The 25697-nt window shown below is 38.8% G+C and overlaps 1 protein-coding gene and 1 long non-coding RNA gene across 2 annotated transcripts in view; one reads left to right on the top strand and one right to left on the bottom strand.

The window, feature by feature from the left end:
- LOC122660399 (branched-chain-amino-acid aminotransferase-like protein 1) overlaps positions 1–25405 on the bottom strand; it is a 30648-nt gene extending 5243 nt beyond the window's left edge. The window contains exons 1-14 of the mRNA XM_043855696.1: positions 25262–25405; positions 24483–24581; positions 23619–23690; positions 23022–23114; positions 22589–22726; positions 21368–21426; positions 20894–20996; positions 11805–11993; positions 11579–11679; positions 11434–11488; positions 11054–11140; positions 10569–10620; positions 9300–9385; positions 8442–8495 (exon numbers count right to left, since the gene is read on the bottom strand). Of these exons, the coding sequence (XP_043711631.1) occupies positions 8442–8495; positions 9300–9385; positions 10569–10620; positions 11054–11140; positions 11434–11488; positions 11579–11679; positions 11805–11993; positions 20894–20996; positions 21368–21426; positions 22589–22726; positions 23022–23114; positions 23619–23690; positions 24483–24581; positions 25262–25348 (1275 nt within the window). The 5' untranslated portion in view covers positions 25349–25405. The remainder of the gene's footprint in view (positions 1–8441; positions 8496–9299; positions 9386–10568; positions 10621–11053; positions 11141–11433; positions 11489–11578; positions 11680–11804; positions 11994–20893; positions 20997–21367; positions 21427–22588; positions 22727–23021; positions 23115–23618; positions 23691–24482; positions 24582–25261) is intronic.
- LOC122660403 lies at positions 9618–9821 on the top strand. The gene is made up of 2 exons (XR_006332680.1): positions 9618–9732; positions 9786–9821. It is a non-coding gene; the product is annotated as an uncharacterized LOC122660403 (long non-coding RNA).
- Positions 25406–25697: the final 292 nt, after the last annotated feature.

Raw genomic sequence — 25697 nt, 5'->3', positions numbered from 1 at the left:
AACACACACGTCGTGCCTATCATTGGTTCAGTTTCTTCAATATCTCTCTCTCTTTATCGTCTCTTCTTCTCTTCTTTGATCTCTTGCTGGTTGGTTCTTATTCTTCTATCAAGTTACATTACAACAACGACAACAACAAAGTCAGCCTTATCCCAACTTAATGGGGTCGGATACATGGATCCATACAAAACAAAGTAGGTAAAACTGAGGTCTAAACGAGAAAAAAAAGGGATGAGAAAAGAGGTATGGGAAGCAAGGTGAGAAATGGAAAATGGAAAATGACAACTGAAAGGTTGAAAATAAAAAAGAAAATGAAAGATGAAAGTGAGAGGAAAGAGGCACAGCCCAACAAGTCAAGAGATTCTCAGCTAGATGGGGTCTGCTACATGGATCCTTGCCCTCCAATAGGCTCTATCCGAACTCATACTTGGCACAAGGCCTAGACTACGCATGTCCTTCTTCACAACTTCTCCTATGATCATTTTAGGCCTGCCCCTAGCTCTTTTAGCTCCTTCAATTGAAATCGTATCGCTCCTCCATACTGGGGCGTCTCTAGGCCTCTGTTGAACATGACCATACCACCTCAAACGACTCTCTCGGAGCTTGTCATTGATTGGAGCAACTCCCAAGTCAGCTCTAATATGATCATTCCTTACTTTAAGGATTTATGCAACTGCATGTCACTTCATTATGGCTAGATGTCTAGCGTTATGTGTAGTTCTTTTTATTATTTTTACAGTTTTATTTGGGGTCAGAACTGTTATGTACTAATGTTGTAAGGGAGTTATTAGGGAGTTATTGCTGGAGAAGTAGTTATTAGGGAGTTATTTCCTCTCTTTTTTTCATCCCATTTTGGGGTTTAAAAAGACTGTATTGGGAGATGGAAGGCAAGAAAGGAAAGTATTTGAAGGAATGAAAGTATGAGTGATTCTATGCAATTCTTGGAGTGAATCCAAGATGGAGTGAAGCCAAGATGAAGTGAATCAAAGATGGTCTGAACCCAAGATGATGTGAACCCAAGACGATCTTCTTCTTCTATCCACTCCTCTCTTTCAAACTCTATATCTATTGCAAACCATCCCTGTTTGATTCCCTAAATCCATTGTTGTTTATTCCATCATATTTCTCCCAATCTCCATTTTCATTTCCTAAGAGCATTCCATTTGTTCTTTCAACTATAGCAACCCGTAAACCCCAATAAATCATACGTGTGGCTAGAATAGGACTGGATTGTGGTTTTATGTGGATTCCCAAACCTGTCCTCATCAACTTTCGTATCAGAGCTAGACTTAGTACAGCTTGTATGTGGATCATCAAGGACGAGCTTTAGTGCCTTAAACCTAATTTATTAGAGAGATACCAGATCCTACTTTCACTGAAGGTGAATTCTTCCCACCCGGGGAGAATTGATGAGGACATCACTTAAGGATTTATGCAACCACATGTCACTTCATTATGACTAGATGACCAACATTATGTGTAGTTCTTTTTATTATTCATGAATTTTTATTTGGGGCCAGAACTGTTATGCACTAATGTTGTAAGGGAGCTATTGCTGGAGAAGTAGTTATTAGGGAGTTATTTACTTCCTTTTTTTTTCTTTTTTTTTCATTTTGGGGTTTAAAAGACTTTCTTGGGAGATGGAAGACAAGAAAGCAAGCAAGGAAAGTATTTGAAGGAATGAAAGTATGAGTGATTCTATGCAATTCTTGGAGTGAATACAAGGTGGTGTGAAGCCACGATGGTCTTCTTCTTCTATCCACTCCCCCTCTCTTTCAAACTCTATATCTACAGCAAATCATCCCTGTTTAATTCCCCAATCCATTGTTGTTTATTCCATCATATTTCTCCTAACCTCCATTTTCATTTCCTACGAGCATTCCATTTGTTCTTTCAACTACAACAGCCCGTAAACCCCAATAAACCATGCCCTTTTGGCTAGAAGGACTGGTTTATCGTTTGATGTGGATTCCCAAACCTATCATACATCAATTAGTCTATCACAACGGTAGTATGTGTTGAATCTTTTGTTTGACAGTGGTATGCTTGCTTGTAAACCAGTTGATACTCCTATGGACCCACATAAAAAATTTGGCATAGATGATGGGGAAATGTTTGATGATCCGCACCAGTATAGAAGACTAGTTGTTTACACCCTATTTTCGCTCTATTTCGGTCAGCAGAAAAATAAACCGAAATCTATTTCAGTCAAGACTAACTTGTCAGTCAGTGACTGGGTCAGTGATAGTGACCGATAAACAGTCAGTGACCGACGAACAGTCAGTGATTGAAATATTGTGAGTGACTGATAACGCTTAGTAATTGAAATATTGTGAGTGACCGATAAACGCTCAGTAATTGAAATATTGTGAGTGACCGATAAACGGTCAGTAATTGACAAATTGTGTGTGATCGACGAACGGTCAGAGATTGACTAAATGTGTGACCAAATGACGGTTGAGAAATAGGTAGTTATGAAATTACCTAATAACTGCAGAAACTACCCTAAAGATGCTTATAAAAAGGAGTTTCAGCCACAGAAGAAGGCATCCAAAGATCAACAACACAATACTCTACAAGAGTCTTTATTTTATCTCTTCTTTTTGCTGGAGTTGGTTTCCAGCCACCAATGTCTTTATTTTATTTTATCTTTCATTTCTGTCTTTTATCTTTCAAGATGTAGATCGATTTTATCTCTCATATTTGTTTTTAGGAGTAGTGTATGTAGATGTTATCAAACAACATGCCTTTTTGGCTTGCTTCAAAAGACATCCATTATCATCAAGTTGCAAGCTTCAACAGTTCATGGCTGGGAGAGTTTTGAAGACTTCAACAAATTTGTTGCTATGTTGTTAGCAATTTGGTTGTAGAGTAGTGGTAGTGTAAATACCAAATTGTAAGCCTCATCAGTTTCAGATTTGTCAAGTTGTAATGACTTCAACAAATATGTTTTGTACAGTAAGTAATTTGATTCATTTTTCTTCTTCTTGGCATTGTGATTAAATGTCCTTGGAGTGATCGAGGCAATGGAAAGAACCCTTTCTTTCCTGGTTAGAAGTCAGATTCAATTATTTTATCATCTCTCGAGTCCTTGCGACTTGGCATGCCTGCGCATTTTTCAACTCATGCTGTTTGCCGAAAAGAGAGTAAACATTTTGGCACGCCCGGTGGGACACCAGAATTGAATCATAAAGTTGCTAAGAAGAAGTGCCGATGAAGGGAATCCAATCCCAAATCAGGAACTGAAAGTGCTCAATCAGGGGCAAATGCCGCCGTAAATGAGAATCAAGAAGGCCGTAACCCATCAGCAAAGGGGCAAGGTTTACACAACAGCCTTGTGGTTGTTGTTTTGCATGGCCAGTAGTTGGTCGCCACCAAGCATGGGGCAACCACTCTCAGATTTTTGCTCTCCTAAAGTCTAGTTTCTATGAAACAGAGACGTGTAAAGAAAGAAAAAAGAATTGGAAGAAGACCAAGCAATGGGCAAATCCTGCGTATTTTTGGTGTTGAGATTTTTCTGTTACTCGAAGGTATTCAGGAGCCAAGCGATCCATTGTGCTTATGGTTACAGTGGCATCAAGTAAACAATAGTGGAGTTTACTCCCATCGAAATTTTGTATTGTTGATGATGCCACGGGAGAGTGTCTAAGTGGATTTAAAAAAAAAGAAAGAACCCTATCAAGGCACTTCTGTTGGATATGAAATCATGAACCAGAAGACTTTCACCTTTTCATGGCACCAGCCTTAGAGCCGAACAAGATCACTCATCCCCACTTTTAGTGGCATAAAATATTCATCTGATTGACTCGGTATTCAGTTTAGTAACGGCTCGGCAGTTTTAAAGGGTAAAGTGGTCAACCATAATGGATAAAACCACAAGTATTTTAAATTCAAATGCTATGTTGTGTTATCTTGAGATGCATACAACATCATCATCATGACATCATACCCCATACATGAAAGCACACCTCACATGAAGAACTTACCGCCACAACTACTGTAGCAATTTCCTACCTATTTACTCCTCAACCCCACCATTGTTTCTATTTTTCCATCTTCATATTATTCATATTAGAAGAGACAATGGAAGAAAGCAAAGAGATGAAGTACGTGGATGAAGACAGCCTCAATTATGGAGTTTAAGAAGGCCCCATAGAGAAATTGTGGTCGACAGAGCCAGTGTGGATAGAAGCAGCCAGAAAATTGGATTTGAAACAAAGAAGAAGCAAAAGCTCCACGGTTATAGCCCTTTCAAAACTTCGAATTTGGGCATTTAAATTTGTTGTTGGGCCATGACGGCAACTGCAGCGTAACGTGAATGCTCGAGTTTGTTGGTCGTTGACATCGTCCTTAGTGGCCTCAAGGAGAGACATTTGGAAGGAAAAGATGCTGTAGTGGGAAGGCATACAGCATGAAGATCAGGATTCCTCAAGAGTTATTCCATTAATCATCAAGGGTGTGTTCAACATATTCCAGGGGCAAAACCTGCAAAAAACACTTACAGAAGTTCGACGAAGACATGCCGAGGACGGTTATGAATTTAAGTCCAAGGTTGTATTCAATCTGTTATGAACGGTCAAAGCGAAAGCGACGAACAGATTAAGAAACTTTCAAGAAGAAGAAGAAATGTCAATTGCAGAGCAAAAACTTGAAGTAGAAGACGAGGATGACGAATTTGAAGCCAGAAACAATATCTCATTTCTCATGAAAGTAATGAAGCTGATGAACATCTCTTTTATCATTCTCTTCACCCTTTTCGTTTTCGTTGTACTGCTCGTCTGCGACTCTTCTTTCGGACCCTATTCTCGGATGATTCATTGGCTTTGATGGCCTCAAACCAGATTTTGAATCTCTTGGTTAGCCCTGGTATATATCCAACATGGGTGAATGGACATTGAAGGATTGGCTTCAACGGCAAGGAGCTCTATAAAGGCATCAACTCAGATGGAGCCATTGCCTATGGAGCCGCTGTCCAGGCTGCAATTTTGAGTGACGAGGGACAGAAAAGGTGCAGGACCTTCTATTTTGGGACGGTAATTACCCCTTTTCTCCCTTGTTTTGGAAACTCCTGGAAGGATCATGATCATTTTGATTCAAGAAATACTACAATTTTGACCGAGAAGGAGCAAGTGTTTTCCACGTACCCGACCAACCAGCTTGGTGTGTTGATTCAGTCAACATTTATTTAGGAGCCTAATCCTAGGTAAGAAGGAAGAAGCCGTCAAAGCTGTTCTTGGAAATCAGAGAGTGACTGACCATAAAGGAGAAATACAAGGCACTAAACAAATATGAGACTGATTTGTAAACTTGGTGGGCATGATAAACTTGAGCGTCCACAATCCCATTTGAACTCCTGCGATAAGGGTTGGCCATTTCTTTTGGGTTTAGTGATGTCACAAGTCACAAACCCATTGAACTCTGAACCTTCGATCTCGTTCAAAGGGTTTGTGAGGGGCATTATTTACACCCTATTTTCGCTCTATTTCGGTCAGCAGAAAAATAGACCGTCTATTTCAGTCAAGACTAACTTGTTAGTCAGCGACTAGAAAACAAAACGGTCAGTGATAGAGACCGATAAACAGTCAGTGACTGACGAACGGTCAGTGATTGAAATATTGTGAGTGACCGATAAATGGTCAGCAATTGATAAATTGTGTGTGACCGATGAACGGTCAGAGATTGACTAAATGTGTGTGACCGAATGACGGTTGAGAAATGGGTAGCTATGAAATTACCTAATAACTACAGAAAATACCCTAAGGATGCTCATAAAAAGGAGTTTCAGCCACAGAAGAAGGCATCCAAAGATCAACAACACAATACTCTACAAGAGTCTTTATTTTATCTTTTCTTTTTGCTGGAGTTGGTTTCCAGCTACCAATGTCTTTATTTTATTTTATCTTTCATTTCTGTCTTTTATCTTTCAAGATGTAGATCGATTTTATCTCTGATCTTTGTTTTTAGGAGTAGTGTAATGTAGATGTTATCAAACAACATATCTTTTTGGCTTGCTTCAAAAGACATCCATTATCATTAAGTTGCAAGCTTCAACAATTCGTGGCTGGGAGAGTTTTGAAGACTTCAACAAATTTGTTGCTATGTTGTTAGCAATTTGGTTGTAGAGTAGTGGTAGTGTAAATACCAAGTTGTAAGCCTCATCAGTTTCAGATTTGTCAAGTTGTAATGACTTCAACAAATACGTTTTGTTCAGTAAGTAATTTGATTTAATTTATTTTTCTTCTTCTTGGCATTGTGATTAAAAGTCCTTGAAGTGATCGAGGCAATGGAAAGAACCCTTTCTTTCCTGGTTAGAAGTCAGATTCAATTATTTTATCATCTCTTGAGTCCTTGCGACTCTGGCACGCCTGCGCATTTTTCGACTCATGCCGTTTACCTAAAAGAGGGTAAACACTAGTTGAGAAGTTTATTTATCCAACTGTTACCAAACTTGACATTTCCTTTGCTGTGAGTATTATTAGCCAATTTAAGCAAATGCCGAAGAAAGTTCACTGGGAGGCAGCTTGTCGTATCTTAAGGTACATAAGGGGGGCTCCAGGTAAGAGGCTCATTTATCGTCCACACCAAAATATTGATCTAGTTGGGTTTTCTAATGTTGATTGGGCCAATGCTGATGGTGATCGACAATCTACCACAGGTTACCAAGGTACTAAAACTCGGAACTCGGTACCAACTCGACCCTTAGAAAAACCGAGTCGAGTCGAGATCTTGACGAGATCTCGCAGAGTTTGTGCAATTTTTTTTTTTTTTTTTGAGTCGAAGCCTCAACTCGATGGGTTTTAGACCTAGTTTAGGTCTGAAACTTGGTATTCAGCCTATTTTAGGCCATTTAAATACAATGACACTATCAGATTTTGCAAAAACAAAGTCCAAATAGGAGTTTCACTTAGTGGGAAAGCAGGCCATACACTTATGCTAGAAACCACGACAAACACAGGACAAACACACTTTAAGCTTTCCAACAAGTCCAAGATAGCTTAAATCTGATTTATATTGAAGGAGTTATGTACCGATCAAACTTAATTTGGTGTGCGCAAATGCTGTCAAAATCGCTCTGAATGAAAATATTTTTTTGGACATCAAAACAAATGAATATTTTACCGCACTTTTGGTTCTTAGCAATGTTTTACCATATCAAAATTTATGGAATTTTTAGATTTGAGAAAAACCCCAGCATTAGAAAGTTGAAAATTGCACCTACCGCCGAAAATCCAGTTTTTGTTCTTGAACTGGGGGGTCGACTTTTTTTCCTTTTGGAATTTTATTTTTTAACTATTTTTATTGGATTCAAATAGGGGGTATTTGCTTATTTATGAATAATATCTTAAGTAAATGAAATACAAATATAAATAAGTGGCTGTATACCAAGGTTTGCATAGATAGGTGTCAGTATACCAAGATTTTCCAGTAAGATCTTGAGATCTGGCACTCATATATAGGAGTTTGGGTCGAGATTCTCGAGATCTCGAGATCTCGATTGAGTTGTTGCACTTTTTCAACTAGTATTCCAACTCGTCTCAGTTTCTCAAAAAACCGAGAAACTCGCTGAGATCTCGCGAGTTCTCGAACTTTGCAGGTTACTGCACATTTATTGGTGGTAACCTTGTCTTGTGGCACAGAAAGAAGCAAACAACTGTAGCTAGATCTGTGCTAAGGCGGAGTATAGACTTATGACTCATACTGCAGCTGAGTTGATGTGGTTGAGATCACTTCTTCAAGAGTTGGGCTTCCCTGTTACTCAACCCATGAAAATGTTTTGTGATAAACTAATAAATAAACGGCTGTTTACATTGCCAGCAACCCAGTGTTTTTTGAAAGAACCAAACATATTGAAGTTTCCTGTCACTTTGTGCGGGATGTTGTTATGAAGAAGATGATTGTTACTCCATTTGTTTCATCTGCTTAACAGTTGGCTGATCTATTTATCAAGTCTCTGTTTGGACCTGCTTTCCGGAAGTGTTGTTCCAAGCTAGGCATGGGAGATTGTATGCTCCAGCTTAAGGGGGAGTATTAAGTTATAGTTCTATTAGCATTTGTGGACTTCTATTGGCGGTAATTGTGTTTCCCCATCTCACGATAGGGGGAGTCTTAGTAACTGTTTAGTTTAGATAGGTTTGTTCTTTTCTATTTAGTCTGAGTTTCCTTATTGTTTATGATTGCTTGTCCAGTTGTAATTGCTTTTAGTCATTATAAATAAAGACTATTGACCAGTGATAGAACATACATGCTGTGCCTATCTCTGGTTCAGTTTCTTCCATCTCTCTCTCTCTCTCTATATATATATATATATATATATATTCTCTTCTCTTCTCTAATCTCTTGCTGATTGGTTGTTAATTTTTAACAAGCTACTATCAGAATATCAACTGCAAAATTTTACTGCTTCAAGATAATTGTTTATCCATAGTGAGGATAGAGCAAACCTTTGCAAGTATGTTGTTCAGGAGATTGTTATGGTGGATTTTAGAATCCAGATTCTGGCAAAAAAAAAAAAAAAAAAAAAAAAAGAGAGAAAAGTAATCAGTTTCAGACTCCAGAGTGGGAGATGAGAACTACAAGAAGCAAAACAAGCAGTCTTTTATATCAACTGTTGGAAGGGTAGTTGACCCCTTGGATTATCCCAATGTCAACTTTGAGGCTCCATCTCAACCATATGATCCACCAGGCATTGAACTTTATTTCAGCCATTAAACCCAAAATGCAAAGATGAATTTCCAAACATTTTCAAAGCCTTACATTAGCATGTGGGAAAAAAAATGCCTCTAGGCTGAAACTTACCACATGGATAGAAGATAATTTTGCACATATGCACAAAATTTAATACCAATTAAGCTGCCATGCAGCGGATAACAACAACAACATGTAGCATGAACCTGATCCACCATTCTTCCCAGGTTGGAGACATTTTAAGAACTTGATCAACTGGGAATCTTTGATCTCCAGAAGTAGATGAAAATGGATACATATAATAAATAGAAACAGTTAAAAAATTACTTATCAGACAGTTGTGATCATCTGATAGGACAGATTTTAATGTCAAGTATTTCCAGGGGATCATTTGAATGGTGGAGGCCAAAGCCCTTTCAAGTTGGTCACTTATCATAGACAGAGACAGGAAAGGTGCTCCTAGCCTTCTAGTTGACTTTTAGTTGAAATGCAAAATGACATTGTTCTCAGGTTGCCGTGTCTGTTCTGAACCAGTAAAACTATCTTTAATAAGATTTCGGATTCATCAAGAAAAAGGAAAAGGACCAAAAGAAATTGTTCACTGAGAATCTTACATTTGGTGAATTCCGACGTGTGGTTGCAGTTACAAGAGTTATTCCACTCAAATTGTCATAAACAGGTGGTTTCCACTCAGCAAGCACTGCATTTTCCCAAATGAATAAAAATGAAAATATTGCAGTATAAGAAAGTCAGATACATCAACAAAAAACACATTCTAGTCAAGAGGAGAGATTTTCCTATATCAATTCTGAATACTATTTCAGAAAACATGGAAAAATTAGCACATTACGAATGAATCAGCTAGTGTACAGTATCCATAGCTCGTCTTGTGAGCTACCCTGCCAATTGAGCAGTGTGTAAGACACCCTAGTATCAGACTAGGGTTCAGCAAATCAAAGCTCTGATACCTGATCATCACGACTCGGGCCAAAGTCCACAACTTGATCAAGAAGGTGTAATATGACAACAAAGGAATGGCCGAATCAGGTTCAACAACAACAACATAGCCTTATCCCAACTAAATGGGGTAGGCTAATCAGGTTGATCCAACTAATGTAAATTTTACCCACCCATCAGAATATATGAGTATTTAGTAAAGAGACAGAAGATGAAGTCATGCATATACTTTACCTCTACAAAGCTATACTGTCATGCAAATAAATAATAATGAAGCATAACAGAGGAAAAAATACTGGATGAGAACCTAACTTCTTATTGGCTGGTAGACCTCCTCAATAACCCTCCCCCACTGCCCCCCCCCCAAAAAAAAAAAAAAAAAAGGATGATGAAAAATAAAAAAAAGGGGAGGGAAAAACCCACTTCAAGGTTTATGGATCTCCTATGGAAATTTAACTAACTTCAACCAATTTTCTACATCCACCCATATGGCATCTGCGTTTGCAAGAGAACTCCACAAATAAAAAATTCACAGGTCCTGATATAAAACTTTTCCAACATACCATTCACTCTATATTCTGTAATTCCTTTTCTCAGACCGAATGTAATCAAAATCATCATATTTCCAACTGCCAGAACATAAATTCTATCTAAATAACCGACTAAGACTAAGCCCAAGTTCCGAAGTACTTGGGGTTGGCTACAGAAATCCTGTTTTGCCATTCCGTTATTCCAGAAAATCTAATTTAAAAAGGTAGTCCTAGCATCTTTTCTGGAAAAGACATTGAGATCTTGTCCATTCTTTAAACCATGTTTTTTATGCTTATCATGCATAAGAAGTGCAAAAACAGGTTGTAAGAATTCAAAGTTAATGAATAATCAAAAATACTATGCATATGACGAGAGAGAAGATTAAGGCATATTACCAATTAAAGTGCATCCATAAAGATTTAATGCTGGGCTCATTCCAGAAGTAACCTGAACATGTGGAAAGAGAAGAAAAAAGTAGTAACCAAAGTAAACCATCAATAAATTTATCACTCTTTTCCTCGCAGACCTTTCACGAGAACATGAACTACCGCTGATGGCAGAACCCACATAGCCAACAGGTGGTGGATTTCCCTCGATCCCAAACATCAATTTGATGGGACAACCTAATGCATAGTGTGGCAGTCCTGAAAATTTAGTAGGCAGCTATTGAGCTGACCATTAGACTTCTCCATTAGAATTTAGAAAATGGGTTACTGTACCTCCAAAAAGTAACCTAACAAGAAGGTCCCAATTGATGCTGATACCATGGTTGGTGAGTCAGAGGAGGTGCGACCACAAGTGTATATCAAAGACACAGGAAAGGGAATAAGATGTGAAAGTAGTTCTATGAACAAATTTTGAAATATCAAAACGAAATGACCTTTTTTCCACGTGTTAGAGTGAGGCGGACGTGTGTGTTGTCAAACATGCCATTTGAAATTAGAGTTTTGAAAATGGCTTCCTTAACCTGCAATTTGTAGCAAAAATATAACAGTACATGGTGTAAGATGATCATTCTATAAAAAAACTGTGAGCAAGCAACAAACAGAGACACCCTGTTTTCACAAACCTATGAGCCTATCCAGAAAACCATCAAATTAACACATTCAAACAAAAAACTCCAAACAAAGTAACATTCATTAATGATAACACTAACAATAACAATGATGATGATGACGACGCCGACGATAGTGATCATATAAAAACTAATAAATATTAATGATACTAACAATGAGTTGTAAATCATTTCCAGATTTTCACCTCTTCACGAGTTGGAACATTTTTGAAAGCCAAAGCTTTTGCCGAGTCAAATAACCTGATGAGAGAAGAATTCAAGTCATAACTACACAACTTATTTATAAAGTTATCAAGAGGCATGAATGAAAGAAGTCAATCTAATGCTAACCTATCCAAATGCTCATTAAGTTTAAAAACCTTGCCGCTATAAATCCGAAGTCCCTCCCACACTGCATCACCGCCTTGGACAACCGAGTCGAATACTGAAACCTTTAAAATTTGGTAAGAAAACAGATATAGAATAAGCAAGTCTGTGGTTACCATAAAAACTCAAGAGAAATCATCTCATTGAAAAAAAAAATTCTGCAGAAGCTATTTTCACAAAGTTCAAGTACCTTTGCACTGTCACGGGGCACAATCTCATCACCAACCCAAACAAGTATCTTCTCATTGGCACGAACAGGAAGACTAGGAATAGGCAAGGAGGGTTTAGAATAGGCAGATGTCCGCCTAGCCTGGCGCCGAAGCATGTTGTAAAAAGGCAGATTTTGCTCCAGTAAGTCATACAGTGAAGATGGAAGAGGCTGAAATGGGAACAAGATAAAGTTATACAGAAAGACAACCATTTGGTCATCCTACAGTAAAAACTTATTCTTAGGGGTATGGATGTTGGTAAGCCCCAACAGTAAAAGACACAGGGAGAATTTCTAGGTGACAGTCAAGATCTAAAGGATGGTGTGATGCAAACATCCATTAAAGGGCGGGCCTTAGTTCAACAGTAAGATTGCTCCATTGTGAACAAGTGGTCACGGGTTCGAGTCAGGAAACAGCCTCTCTGCGAAAGCAGGGGTAAGGCTGCCTATAATCCTATATTATGACCCTCCCCAGACCCCGCAATGGTGGGAACCTCATGCACTGGGTACAGCCTTTTTTTTATGTGAACTCCACATGTAAAAGAACTAGGTAGATTAGATATTATGTAGGGGTATCCAGTTATAAAACCAGAAATTCCTCATTCGAAAAACTGATGCTATTGGATGGGTTATGGTGTTTATATGGATCCTGCCTTGTTTCAATATTTACATTTCCGTTGTGGAGCAAAAAAAAAATCAATTTTAGAGTTTAACTTGCCAATTTTATTAAATCCATATTTACTACTTTTTATAATTGAGACTTAATTCATTGTAAATCACACTAACTAGTTTTAGTAAACCTTGTCTTTGCTATTTTGGTAAATAGTTGTGTAGTAAAATTGTGCCTGTAGCTCAATATTTGAGATGATTTTTTAATTGTGTAGTAAAATTCTAATTTTACTATCCCTATTAAAGTTTCTCCATTTCTGTCTCGGAATCGTCAGTAGTTTTACTTAACTTGAGATTTCAGTTTTGAGTCTTAGTTTAAGTTCAAGTCGAGTAAGTATCAATTACTCTTTCAAGTCTTAGTTTATTGAAAAGCAAGGTGGTGATCATGTGGATATGGATGCCTTGGACTCCTTCAATGAGTGTATTGAGGATATAGGGGCAAATGATCTCAGATGGACTGGTTTTCCGCTTACTTGGTCCAACAAAAGGGCTGGTTCCAATCGTATTGCTTGTAAACTGGATAGAGTTATTGTTAATGAAGAGTAGCTGACCTCTTTCCCTTTATCTCATGCTTCCTTTGATAACCTGGGTATCTCTGATCACTCTCCTATTTCCCTAACCATCCAGCCCTTCTCTTCTTTTGGCCCTAAACCTTTCAAATACTTCGATATGTGGTCCTCTCACCCTTCATTTCTGCCCCTTGTTCATGAAGCCTGGATCAAGCCTGTTTTTTCCTTCTCCAATCCCCTCCTTGCTTTCCTAAAAAGGCTCAAAAATGTCAAGGCTGCTCTCAAGGTTTGGAACCTTCATACTTTTGGGAACATTACCCTCCAGGTGGCTGAATGCAAAGAAAAGTTGGCTCCCATTCAGCTTCGGTTGCAGTCTGATTTCCTTAATGGCCCCCTTGCTGATGAAGAGAAAGAGACCTCTATTGAGCTTTCTTTTTTGCTTGCTAGGGAAGAAAGTTTTCTTAAGCAAAAGTCTAGAATCAAGTGGTTGGATCTGGGAGACTCGAATACTGCCTACTTTCATCAGTCTGTGAAAGCTAGAATCAATGCAAACTCTATTGCTCAGCTCTCTCACCCGGATGGATCTCTTGTCACTTTAGTTAATGGCATCAAAGACTTGGCTGTTCAGCATTTTAAAGACTTATTCACTAGCCATCAGGTAGACCATTCTCCCATCCCTGATCACTTGCTCAACAATTTTGTTGCTCCAGAGCTTCATGCTTCCTTGTGTAGCATTCCTAAAGAAGAGGAAATTGTAGAAGCTATTCACTCTCTCAAGGTGAATGGTGCTCCGGGCCCTGATGGTTTTAGCATGGGGTTCTTTTTAGCTTGCTGGGATATCATCAAAACTGACCTCATTGCCGCCATTGAGAGTTTCTTCTTCAATCCCAGTCAAATCAAGGGTATCAACCACACTTTCCTTTGTCTCATCCCGAAAAAGGAAGGTGCAAATGTTATGAATGACTTCAGGCCCATTGCCCTTTGCAACCTGCTCTACTTTATAGCCAAGATTCTTGCTAGAAGACTAAAAAGTGTTGTGGACCCGCTAGTCAGTGACAACCAATCTGCTTTCATTCCTGGCAGAAATATTGCGGACAACATCCTTCTGTGCAATGACATTGTGAGAGGTTTTGACAGGAAAAACCATGCTCCTTCTATCCTGATGAAGATTGATATCCACAAGGCCTTTAACTCGCAAAGGTGGGATTTTATTGCTCAAGTAATGACCAACATGGGGTTTCCTTCGGTTTTTGTCAATTGGATTACCTCTTGCATCTCATCACCAATGTTCTCGGTTTTGGTTAATGGCAGCCTGGCAGGCTATTTTGGTGCTTCGGTGGGCATTCGTCAAGGCTGTCCTCTCTCCCCTTACTTATTCACTTTGGCATTGGAAGTCCTCTCCAGAGATATCCAGATTAGTACTGATCAGATGCTTATTTCTCCGATGCCCAAATGTAAAGCTCTCAAGCTTACTCATTTGGCCTTTGATGACGACTTGATGTTTTTCTCTAGGGCATCGATTGCTTTGCTTGAGTCCATCATGCTTTGTCTCCAGCACTTCCATGAGCTTTCAGGTCTCCGCATCAATCCTGCCAAGTCCCTGTTATTCTTTGCAGGGGTTTCAAAGTTGGACAAATCAGCCTTCCTGGAGAAATCTGGTTTCCTCGAAGGCCATCTTCCAGTCAAATACTTGGGCCTCCCTTTGATCCCGGCAAGACTCTCCGCTCACCACTCCACCCCTATGATTGATCTTATTCGGAAGAGGCTTCAGCTTTGGAAGGGCAAGCTTCTCTCCTATGCTGGCAGATTGGTTCTCATCAAATCAGTTCTGGAATCGTCTAACATATATTGGTCAGGCATCTTTAGGCTCCCTCAATCCGTTATTAAATCCTTGGAGTCCCTCATGGCTTCTTTTCTTTGGAAGGGCAATGAATCTTCTAGATTCCTGCATCCTATCAGTTGGGCAGTTGTGTGTCTTCCCAAAAAAGAAGGCGGTCTTGGCATTCAAAGAATAAAAGAAGTGAATTCTGCAGGTATCATCAAGCTTATTTGGAAGATTGCCTCCAAGCAGAAAAGTATCTGGGTCGACTGGTATATTCAGGTCTTCTTCGCCAGGACTCAATCTGGACTGCTTCAGTCTTATCTGATGCCTCTTGGGTCTGGCGTAAGATCCTTGCTAGCCGTCATCTGGTCCTCCAAGTCATTTGCTCCACTATTGATGATGGCCTCTCCTCCTACCTGTGGTTGGACCATTGGCACCCCATGGGAATTCTTCTTCACTTGGTCACTCCGAGAATCATTTATGCTTCGGGTCTCAACAGGCTATCCTTAGTGGCTGACATCATCGATCAAGCTGGCTGGGCTCCTCCCCCCTCCTCCTCCACCTCCCTTGGTCTCATCTGGAATGAGCTCCCTACCATTCCCAGAAGGCCTGCAGCAAGAGGTGACTGTGTTACATGGAAGACCAACAATTCTTGCTCCTTCTCCTACAAGGCTGCCTAGAATCTCATCCATCTGAAAGGCCCTTTGGCCCCTTGGCGTAAGCTTCTTTGGTTCAAGCATCATATCCCTCGTCACTGCTTCATTGCCTGGAGAATCTTCACCAAAAGCCTCCCAACACAGGCTTTCCTCCACACCAGACAGATCTTAGTCTCTACTGCTTGTTGCCTCTGCTGGAACAATACTGAAGACTTGGATCATCTTTTCTTTGAGTGACCCACTGCTGCTGCCATCTGGAAAGGAATCTTGACCAATTGTTGGCCTACCCGCAGAAGAATCCTCCCTTTCTCAAGGGAATGGATCTGGATTGAAATGACCTTTGTTGGCCACTCTATTTGTGACTCAATCGGAAAAATGGCTTTTTGTGCAACTCTCAACCACATTTGGATGAAGCGCAATATCAGGAAATGGGCCTCCAATTCTCGCTCATATCAGAAGATTTGGGATTCCATTTCCTTTGAAATTAAAGCAAAGTTATCGCTAGCTCCTTCTTCTTGTTGTTCTGACACCCCAAGGAACAGGCTCATTGTTGATTCCTTGGGCCTATGTAATGTTTCTTTTGCTGCTTCTGCTGGCCTCTAGCTAAGCTAGGGCTTGGCTTTTTATTTTTTCTCCTCCCCCTCGGGGCCCCCTGTTTTCCTTTGCACTTTTGGTAATGAAATTTTTATTCACCCAAAAAAAAAGTATCAATTGATTAAATGTCAGTTGAGTTGACAGCTGATGTGAAGAATATACAAGTATTCAAGTCTTCATCCTACCTCTTATAGTTGGTTCTACAGCAATGTCAACCCAGGTTGGTAAATGCCACTCTGTTTACATCATTGGTTGGACTCAATGTGTTTCTTGTTTCTGTTTGCTGTGTTACTTGCTGGTTTATTTGCTTGCATTCTCTATTCTCTTAATTCTAGAAACTAACCACCCTATTTCCTCTACTAAACCAGTCTTCAGATGCATTACCCAAATGATTCTATGTTGTTCAATCAAGATCCCAGAGCTTTTGAGGGCATCCTGATGATATTTCCTGTAACATCTATCACTGGATTATAAACTTAATGAACAGAATTTGGTTCCAGGTGTATTTTTGGCTAAATTCACCATGTCCTTTGGAGTTTTTGGCCACTACATATGACAGAACAAGAGTAATTACCAGGTAGTAGAAATCATTGTGGTATATCTAAAGTGTTCTTGTAACAGCATAACCATTGGTAGTGTCATAAATTTAGAAACCGCCAAAGTTAGGACAAAGGTAAACTATGACAATCTTTCTATGACATTGATTCACAACAGTGCAATGGGATTCCATGAATCAGGCGTTGGTTGATTCAACTTATCTGTGTCAAATACCACTTTTCAATTTACATTTGGTCCAAACTAGTCCAAATATGATTTTTTTGTCACCTAAGTGTATAGTGTTTCGCAAAGAATTAAAGATGGGCGATCGGAGTACTGTGTGACCGTCACATTCCTTTAAAACTTAAAAGGAAAGTTCTACAGGACTGTTGTCCGACCAGCTATGATGTATTGGGCGGAATGTTGGGCAGTTAAGAAGTGCCATATAGCGAAGCTATGTGTAGCAGAGATGAGGATGCTAAGATGGATGTGTGGCAAAACTGTGAAGGATAAAGTGAGGAACGAACACATTAGAGCTGACGTGGGAGTTGCACCGATCAGCAACAAGCTCTGAGAATGTTGTCTGAGGTGGTTTGGCCAAGTACAACGGAAGCCTAGGGATGCCCCAATGAGGAGTGATCTGATCCCGATTGAAGGAGCTAAAAGAGCTAGGGGCAGGCCTACAATGACCATAGGTGAGGTTGTGAAGAATGGTATGCATAGGCTGGGGCTTGTGCCAAGTATGACCTCAAATAGAGCCTATTGGAGGGCAAATATCGACGTTGTCGACACCATTTAGCTAAGATTTTCCTGTTTTCCTAGGCTAGCCTCTTTCCTCTTACTATCATTTTTCATTTTCTATTTCTCACTTTTCTTAACTCATTTCTTCATTTTTAATCTTCATTTCTCTTACTACCCTTTCCCTTGTGAGGACCTCAGTTTTCCATACTGTCTTGAAAGGATCCATGTAGCCAACCCCATTTAGTTGTGTTGGCAGAATCGTGGGTTAGAAAGAAAGAATAATGTGTTGTATTCATTGATAGGTAAGCCCAGGGGAAATTACAAACAGACTAAACTAGGCGATGTGGGACTAAAACCCACATAGCCCACTTACACTTACTAACATAAGAAGAATAAAATTACCCCAAAAAGACCAGAATACCCCCACGGTATTCTGGATTACATATTCCAACACTCCCCCTCAAGCTGGATTATACAAATAAGTAAAGAAAGAAGATCCAGCTTGAACTAATAAGAAATAAAACTCTAAATATGCTAACACTCCCACATGCTAACACTCCCCCTCAAGTTGGCGCATATAAAGCACAAATGCCCAACTTGAACAAAATAGGAAGAAACAGAGAGAACTTCAGTGAGCACTGGAGAAACTCCAATCAGCCATCATAAAACCAGCAGAAATATCAGCCCAAGCACATCAACATCAGCAGCATTAGTAGATAAAACGTTGTGTCGGACCATTAGCAACGAACAAAATTGGATGATAGATAACATCAACCACAATCCAAAAACAGCAGATAAATAACGATGACAGATGCTCTCCAATAATTGCGGAACTTGATTTCTAATAAAGGAAGACTCGATCTTCAAAGGAAAAATTAATTCAATCGCACAAAGTGGAATTTTCCTGTCGATCTTTAAAAACACCATATAATGCTTAAAAGATGGAGGTCAGCAACTTCGGACGTTACTAAAGACACGAATTGATAATAAATCTTCACTGAAATAATCTTGAGAAAGGTACGACTCTCCAATTGATGACTTATGCAGAGCAGATATGCAAATAGTAATATATCCAATTCCAATCTCCCCCTCACGTGTAGCATTACACGGGAACAAATAACGGCCAATTATCAATATCTCAAAGCACGGGCATCACAATAAATCCCATAAACAAGAGCACCGCAAATAACAGCCGTAGGTAAAAAGAATCCCAATATCAGTTTCTAACCTCCCCTCACTGGAGCCAACAACCACCATGTAAGGTCCAACCTTCAAAGAAGTATAAATCCCACATGTGTTTGGGGCCCACCTGGGCAACTATACTTCAAGAATTTTGAAGAAATGTCGGAAAAAAGGCAATGGCAGTTTGGTATATAACCAACATCTCAATAATTTCCAATCTCCCCCTTAAAACAAACTCCAACCTCAATGTCATGTAAGTACCAATTTGCCAAAAAACAAATTGATGTGATCTAGGCCCACCAAAGCAATAATATGACACATATGTATACCCAATGGCAATGCTGTAATTACATCATGCAATCTCCAATTGATGTGGAACCCGGGTAAAAATATCCAATTTCGTTCAGGATGGACCCATCCAAGAATACAATAGGCAATTGCAAGAGGTAATGGCAGAACCGTAATTTAAGTGAAAACCATGCATGCATAAAGCATGGCCAAATTTAAGGGAGGAGTGACAATCTGGGAATAAACCAGAATTTAAGGGGTTTTTGGTAAACCAAAAACAATGGGATGCAATAGGTAAAATAATGGCTATGGATAGTGGCAATCTTGTAAATAATGTAAATTTAAAAACCCATTACAAAAGGATATTGCATAATACTGTAATAGTAAACTGTAGGGGCAAACCTGGGAAGTAGGATTTAAAAAAGGATAAAAGTCTGTTACGCAACATTGGAATTCATGAGGATATTGATTGAATTAGACATAAAGGCAGGGGCATATATGGAAATCAGGAAATAAAAGAAAGAATTAAATCATGGAAATCCCATCATCTTCAACCACGATCCACGATACCATCATCTTCTCAGCAGTAAGGAGTTGAGAGTGGGTGAGGGTAACAAGATGATTCCATCAGCTCCTTCCTCTAGACGCAACCAGAGGTGCAAACAGTGGCAGTCGAGAAAGGAACTGTTGAGGCAGAAACCAGAGAAAAGGCAGTGGCAAAGTGCAAAGATGAAGCGGAGAATACAGCGTTCGACACCATGAACCATGAAATTCCAGGGAAAAACCAGGAAGCGGTAACTATGTAAGACCATGGAGATAAACATGGGAGAGAAAACCAGCAAAGAAGGGATCTCACCAACAATAGCAAAGTGGAAATACCAGCAAATCGCAACCTTAACGTGGGGCGGTAACCTGAGATGCTTGCACTGATAAGTAACCGATAGCAAATCGAGAAATCTAAAGTTCGATTTATCTCAGCACGTCTGCAAATAAATTATGAACCCCTTTGCAGCAGACGCAATATTCATCGAAGAACCCAACCATAGCAGTAGAGCTTCTTCAACCATTGACGGTAGCAGGGGTATCGAAGTAGCGGCAACATATCACGTACCCAACAAGGAATAAACTCCTCGAATAAAAGCAGCGGCAAACAAGAACCAGATCTGAAACTGGCCAGAAAAAAACTGTTCCCAATAATAACCTTTATCGATCTCCAAGGAATCGTCAAACAGAACAGCAATCGATTCCGAAAAATACACTGCAGAAAATAGATCTCCAAAAAGGCAGAGCAGAACCTGAGCAAATCAAATCAGCAACTCAATGTACGAAACCCTAGTTCTTCTTCTTCTTCGATGAACTAGGGTTTCTTTCTAAAAGCAAGAAACCCTAAACGACTCTCAAAACGACAATCTTGGCAAAAATGAGAACCAAAAAGGAGAGAACAAGAGAAGAAGCTCGAGGGAAGGAGGAAAAAATTCGAAGGGAGGGTTTTTTCCTCTTTTTCTAACCTAGATCAGACCTGCTCTGATACCATGTTGGCAGAACTGTGGGTTAGAAAGAGAGAATAATGTGTTGCATTCATTGATAGGTAAGCCCCTCTATTTATAATAGAGGGGAAATTACAAAGAGACTAAGCTAGACGATGTGGGACTAAAACCCACATAGCCCACTTGCACTTAATAACATAAGAAGAATAAAACTATCCCAAAAAGACCAGAATACCCCCACGGTATTCTGGATTACATATTCCAACACTCCCCCTCAAGCTGGATTATACAAATAAGTAAAGAAAGAAGATCCAGCTTGAACTAATAAGAAATAAAACTCCAAATATGCTAACACTCCCACATTCTAACAAGTTGGGATAAGATTGAGTTGTTGTTGTGAGTTTTCCAAATCTTTGCATATCTGAGATGATGGTTTCGACCAAGAATGGTTGCTGGCTTTCATTTATCCTAGCTCTTTAGGATTCCCAAAAAAATTGAACTGAAATTAATGCCCTCAAATTTATTCATAAAAAATAATTGACATGTAGTTATGCTTTTAATGAAACAAAATTTTTGCATCACATACCAATGGATAAGTTTTTGCTGATGCAAAACCAGTTGATTTATGTACACTTTTATACCACCAAGGAGCCCAGATCCCATCCATTGGCTTTGGACCAGCTTCCCATCTGGAAATGTTTGATACAACAATTCATTATGCACACATTCTCCAAAATATAATTCATCCAAATAAACCACTTTAATTTCAGATGAGCATTCACCCTGGCTCACAAAATCATCTGGAAGGTCTATAGTAATTAAGTAAAATGAACAAGCAAGCACCTTGCACATTAAGAGCTCATACTCTAACAAATTCGGACAAAGCATGTGAAACACACCCATTAAACAAAAGATAATGCGAAACCGTACTTTGAATACAGTAACTGTTTCACATTTTCTCATCGAAAATCTCTCTGACGACTCTAATCCAGTGTAGACTAAAGCGTTACAATATGTGACTGAAGACTTGCAGTTATCAGCAAGGACAGGATTTTCATACTTGAGCATTGCTTCCTGGAAAGGAATATCCAAATCATCACAAAGACCACGTAGAGCAGCCTGCATTACATGGAAAGTTAAAAAATTGCATTACATTAACTACAAGAGCTTTTTATAACCCGAGAACTATTTGGAATATGTTATGGTTTAGTTTTTGATGGGTTACACATTCGTTTTCGCTTGCCATCAGATCTCTAAACAATAACTCACTCATAGGACAGGCCTCACATGGATCATCAGATAGGTGAATGAGTACTGAATCCCCAGTTAATGGAAAAGCAAACATGTTTGAACCGGAAAGACCAAATAAGAGAAATTCAAGTTTACACAAAATTTATAGAAGCAGTTTTAAATGCACTTAGTTTATGAATTTAGTATAAAATGTCCATAAGCATTCAACAATAAAAATTCAGGGTTTGGATGCTCCGAATAAATCCATCACTTCCATTCTCTATTAGAATTCCATACCTTCTAGAACTTTTGAGCCCACAGCCACGGGATGATATTTTTTAAGAACATATCATCCGAATGATATTAATGCTACAGTTAACCAACTTACTGAGCAATCAAAGATTCTGCTTTTTATATCTATTAGAAAAGGCACAGAAACATAGCAGTTCTCCTTAATATTTGAAACATCAATGAAACCTGCTTTAGGAGTAAGCTCATCCCTGAGTGTAATCAGCAACTTTATAGAACCTCTCAACCTCAGACAGTCGTATTTCTAAGACCCAGACATGACAGTAGTTGTGGAAAGGGAAAATAGACGATACAGGAAAAAAAAGGTCAGCAAACAAATAGTAGATTAACTTTTATAGGTTATATGTTGGATGGTCAGACTCTACAATTACGTTCCAAAGAGAAACTGCTTACATTGTAGAAACTACTTTACTTTTCAAATCAGATCTTGATATATTACTCAAATCATTCGGAGTAAAGCAAGATTATGTAGGAAAGATTTATATTCCGAAAATGTCAGTTCTAATAGCAACAGGTATGATCTCACAACATGTCATCAAGAAAACATTATTCCCACTAGGATATTTTGTAACATAAACCCTGGCCATTTCCAACTTAATCCATGCTTTATGTATAAAAGCCTCAAGGAATTTATATGCAATCATGTTTTAACTCTGTTTAAGAACTTTTTGTCCATGTTTGACATATAAAGTCCAAAAATAATTAATATCCAGTTATGTTTAAATTCTTAGAACTTTCTAACCTCAGGATCTTGTTGGAGGTCTGCAGCATCTATGACTGGTGGGAGGTTCCCAAGTTCGCTGAGCTCACTGTATATGGTGACCAAGTTTGCCAAACCCAGCTCAAGAATGGATGGTGGCACAACTTTATCAAATGATGGCTAGAGGCAGAAATAAAGGAAAAAGTAAGCATAAAACTGGTGGGACAGAATAATATCAAAATAAAATATTCCAATTTTTCATCACTAAAATCTTTAACACAGTAAAATTTCCCAAGTTCTCTTCCAAATTAAGGATAAGTATGAGATTAAAGACAACCATTGTAAAGAAATACTATTAAGAATAACATCTTCCTGCGGAAATGCGCAATATACTACAATTGTTCGAATGTGTTATCTGTAATATTTAAAACATAAAAGAGAGAAAAGAAAGTCTTATGAATAGGTCACTGCTCACCAAAATATCGAGGGGATTCCTTATCAGAATGAAATGCTTTCCTTTCTTCATCAAATCATTTGTCAATCCAGGAACATGTTGTTTTGCAATATGCTGTAGGCAAAAAATGGTAGATAAGAAAGTGGAAACCATGGTACATGTTGGCAGACATTGGGAGGTCCATGTTAGGGGGGGGGGGGGGGGAACCCACATCAATCCCACTATTCCAGTGCTCAAGTTTCAGCCCAAAATGATCACGCCTTCTGGGTCAAAATTGCGTCCAAAGTTGAGGAAAATTATAAAAATAACCACTAACCTATACCAACCTTTGTCGCATTTTTTTTTTAATAGTTTTTATAACTTTGAACCCTCTTTTTCCCTATGTAATATAATCATTCTTCAATAAATCTTGACTGGTGAACAAGTGTGGGGTTTTTATCAAATGAACCTGCACAACTAGCCAATGTTACCAAGTTCTGTAGCCTTGGTAAACATTACATTTCCCTACATAGATAGATATACAATTACATACATAAAAACTTGGGCAAGCTTTATACATCAACTGGAAAGTTCAGTCCGTATCTTAACAAAATAGTGTAAAGTTTATCAACAACTTGCCTTGCAGAACCGATATTTCTTTTCACCTGGACCAAAAATCACCTCTTTTACGATTTTGTTGCCATCAGAAGCCTATTCATATTCATGCACACAGTTTCAGTGTTAAGCGCATTGAGCGAGAGAATATCATATGCTAGCATATATATCACTGTATGAACCTAAAGAAAGAAGTGCAATAAACAAACAATGTTTAATTTCAATAGCACACAGCAATAAAGATGAATAGCCATTGTAGCTTGTTAGTCCAAAGAAGCAAATAAATGTTTGCGCACATGAAAATTTTCCCAATGGAATATACTTGGAAGTTGGATACGCTTTGCTACTTGGTTGAGGAAAAAAGCTGGAATTCTTCTGTGCTTTTCCTCCTCCTTTAGAGAAAGTGTTCCTGCTTTTGTTTGGATAACTTGGGGAAGGAAATTCAACAGTTAATCAAATAAAGAGAGGGTATTCAGTGTCAGTAACTTTTAGTGGTTCAGGATCCTCTAGATACTCTGTAAGTCAATGTTAAGGGTCCTTTCCTTGCATTGGGTGTGAGAAAATAATGTTTTCGGGAGTAAAATCAAATTAAGGGTTCTGGTGTTTCCGTGGTCAAAACTATCCAACACAGTGAATACGATCAAAGTCTACAGAATCTTGCTGCCAATGTCAGAATTTGGTACCGAGTATTTTGTTTTGGCAACGCTTTTTTCATATGAATAAGATGGTGACATTCTTTCCTCATCAAACAAGGTTTGTACTATTGCCACAATTTCCAATTAAAAAGAATAAGATACAGCATGAATGCAAAATTCATGCAATTTTAAGAGAAACACTTCTAGAGGAAAAAAAGATAAACCAGACTCCTGACATTATAACTTGATTTACCGTTTTGGATAGAAGCTCATCACGGTAGGGCCTCTCCAAACCTGTTACCCGAAGGAAATTTGCGTAAAGCGGTTCATCGAGAACTTCTGTATCATCTCTCTACAAAATTAGGAGGGAAAAGGACAACCAAAACTTCAACAACCAAGATGGATAGCAATATAATGAGAAAAAAAAGAACAACTAAGTACCAAGTCGAGAAAATGAATATCCATCTGACATTACATCAGCAACTTCCATAAAGAAAATTACTTCTTTATCAGGTAGAGCAACCAGGCACATAAATCAACAATTTTTAATGTAAAGAAAGAGCAACACATGTATAAGGAAAGATGGGTAACTGAGGAAGAATTACACACCCCATGACCTTCAACTGAAACTAAAAGATGCATACACAAAGGGGGAGGAGGGACAAAGCAAAGGAACAACCGGCTTGCTTCTCATCTAATTCAATTAAAAGTTCAAACTACTCAAATGATTGACAGAATCTGAAAAACAGCCAATGTTCGGACCACAGTATAATCTCTGAGTCCTAATAATAGAACTTAGAACTGATAAAAAGAAAGAATATGCAAAATCCACAGCTGAGTCTGAAACCTTAACCAAATTTCAAAATCAGAAGAGAAAAACTTTAAAATCAAGGAATCTAAAGTCAAGACTGAAAGCGGAACCATAATTAACTCGAAGATGCCAACATGCAAAATTAGATACTGTCGTCAACAGGGGAGGAGGGGAACAGGGAAAGAAATATCAAAAACAAAAAAAAAAGGCAAGATGGGTACCTGAGCAAAGGAGTACATGAGGCAGGTGCTGAGAGACCTTGGAGCTGACCATGAATGAATCACCTCTATCTCCTGCTTTTCACCCATGGCTGAGACTTGGATCTTCTGTGGAAGCCTTGACAGTGTCGCTCTCTCCAAGTGTGCTTAGAGAGAGACACAGAGACAGACAGCCTATATCTATGGCGCTAATTTCCAAATCATTGATAACTTTTCTATCTTTGCGTTGACGTACAATCACCACCATGGGTGACCTGATTTGGTGAACGAAGGTAATTATTTCTTGATCCAATATAGTATATAAGATATTTTTAATATTTGAAATTATGATAATCACATCAATTGGGATGGAGATACTCTCCAGCTCACTACTCTTCCAATGACCCTCAATGGTTGACACGTGGCCAGTTTGAAATCGAGGGTCTGAAATCATTTAACC

Source organism: Telopea speciosissima, chromosome 4 (genome assembly GCF_018873765.1).
Source record: "Telopea speciosissima isolate NSW1024214 ecotype Mountain lineage chromosome 4, Tspe_v1, whole genome shotgun sequence".
Classification (NCBI taxonomy): Eukaryota; Viridiplantae; Streptophyta; class Magnoliopsida; order Proteales; family Proteaceae; genus Telopea; species Telopea speciosissima.
Note: the sequence above shows the minus strand (reverse complement) of the source record. Positions and strands in the feature narration are given on the sequence as shown.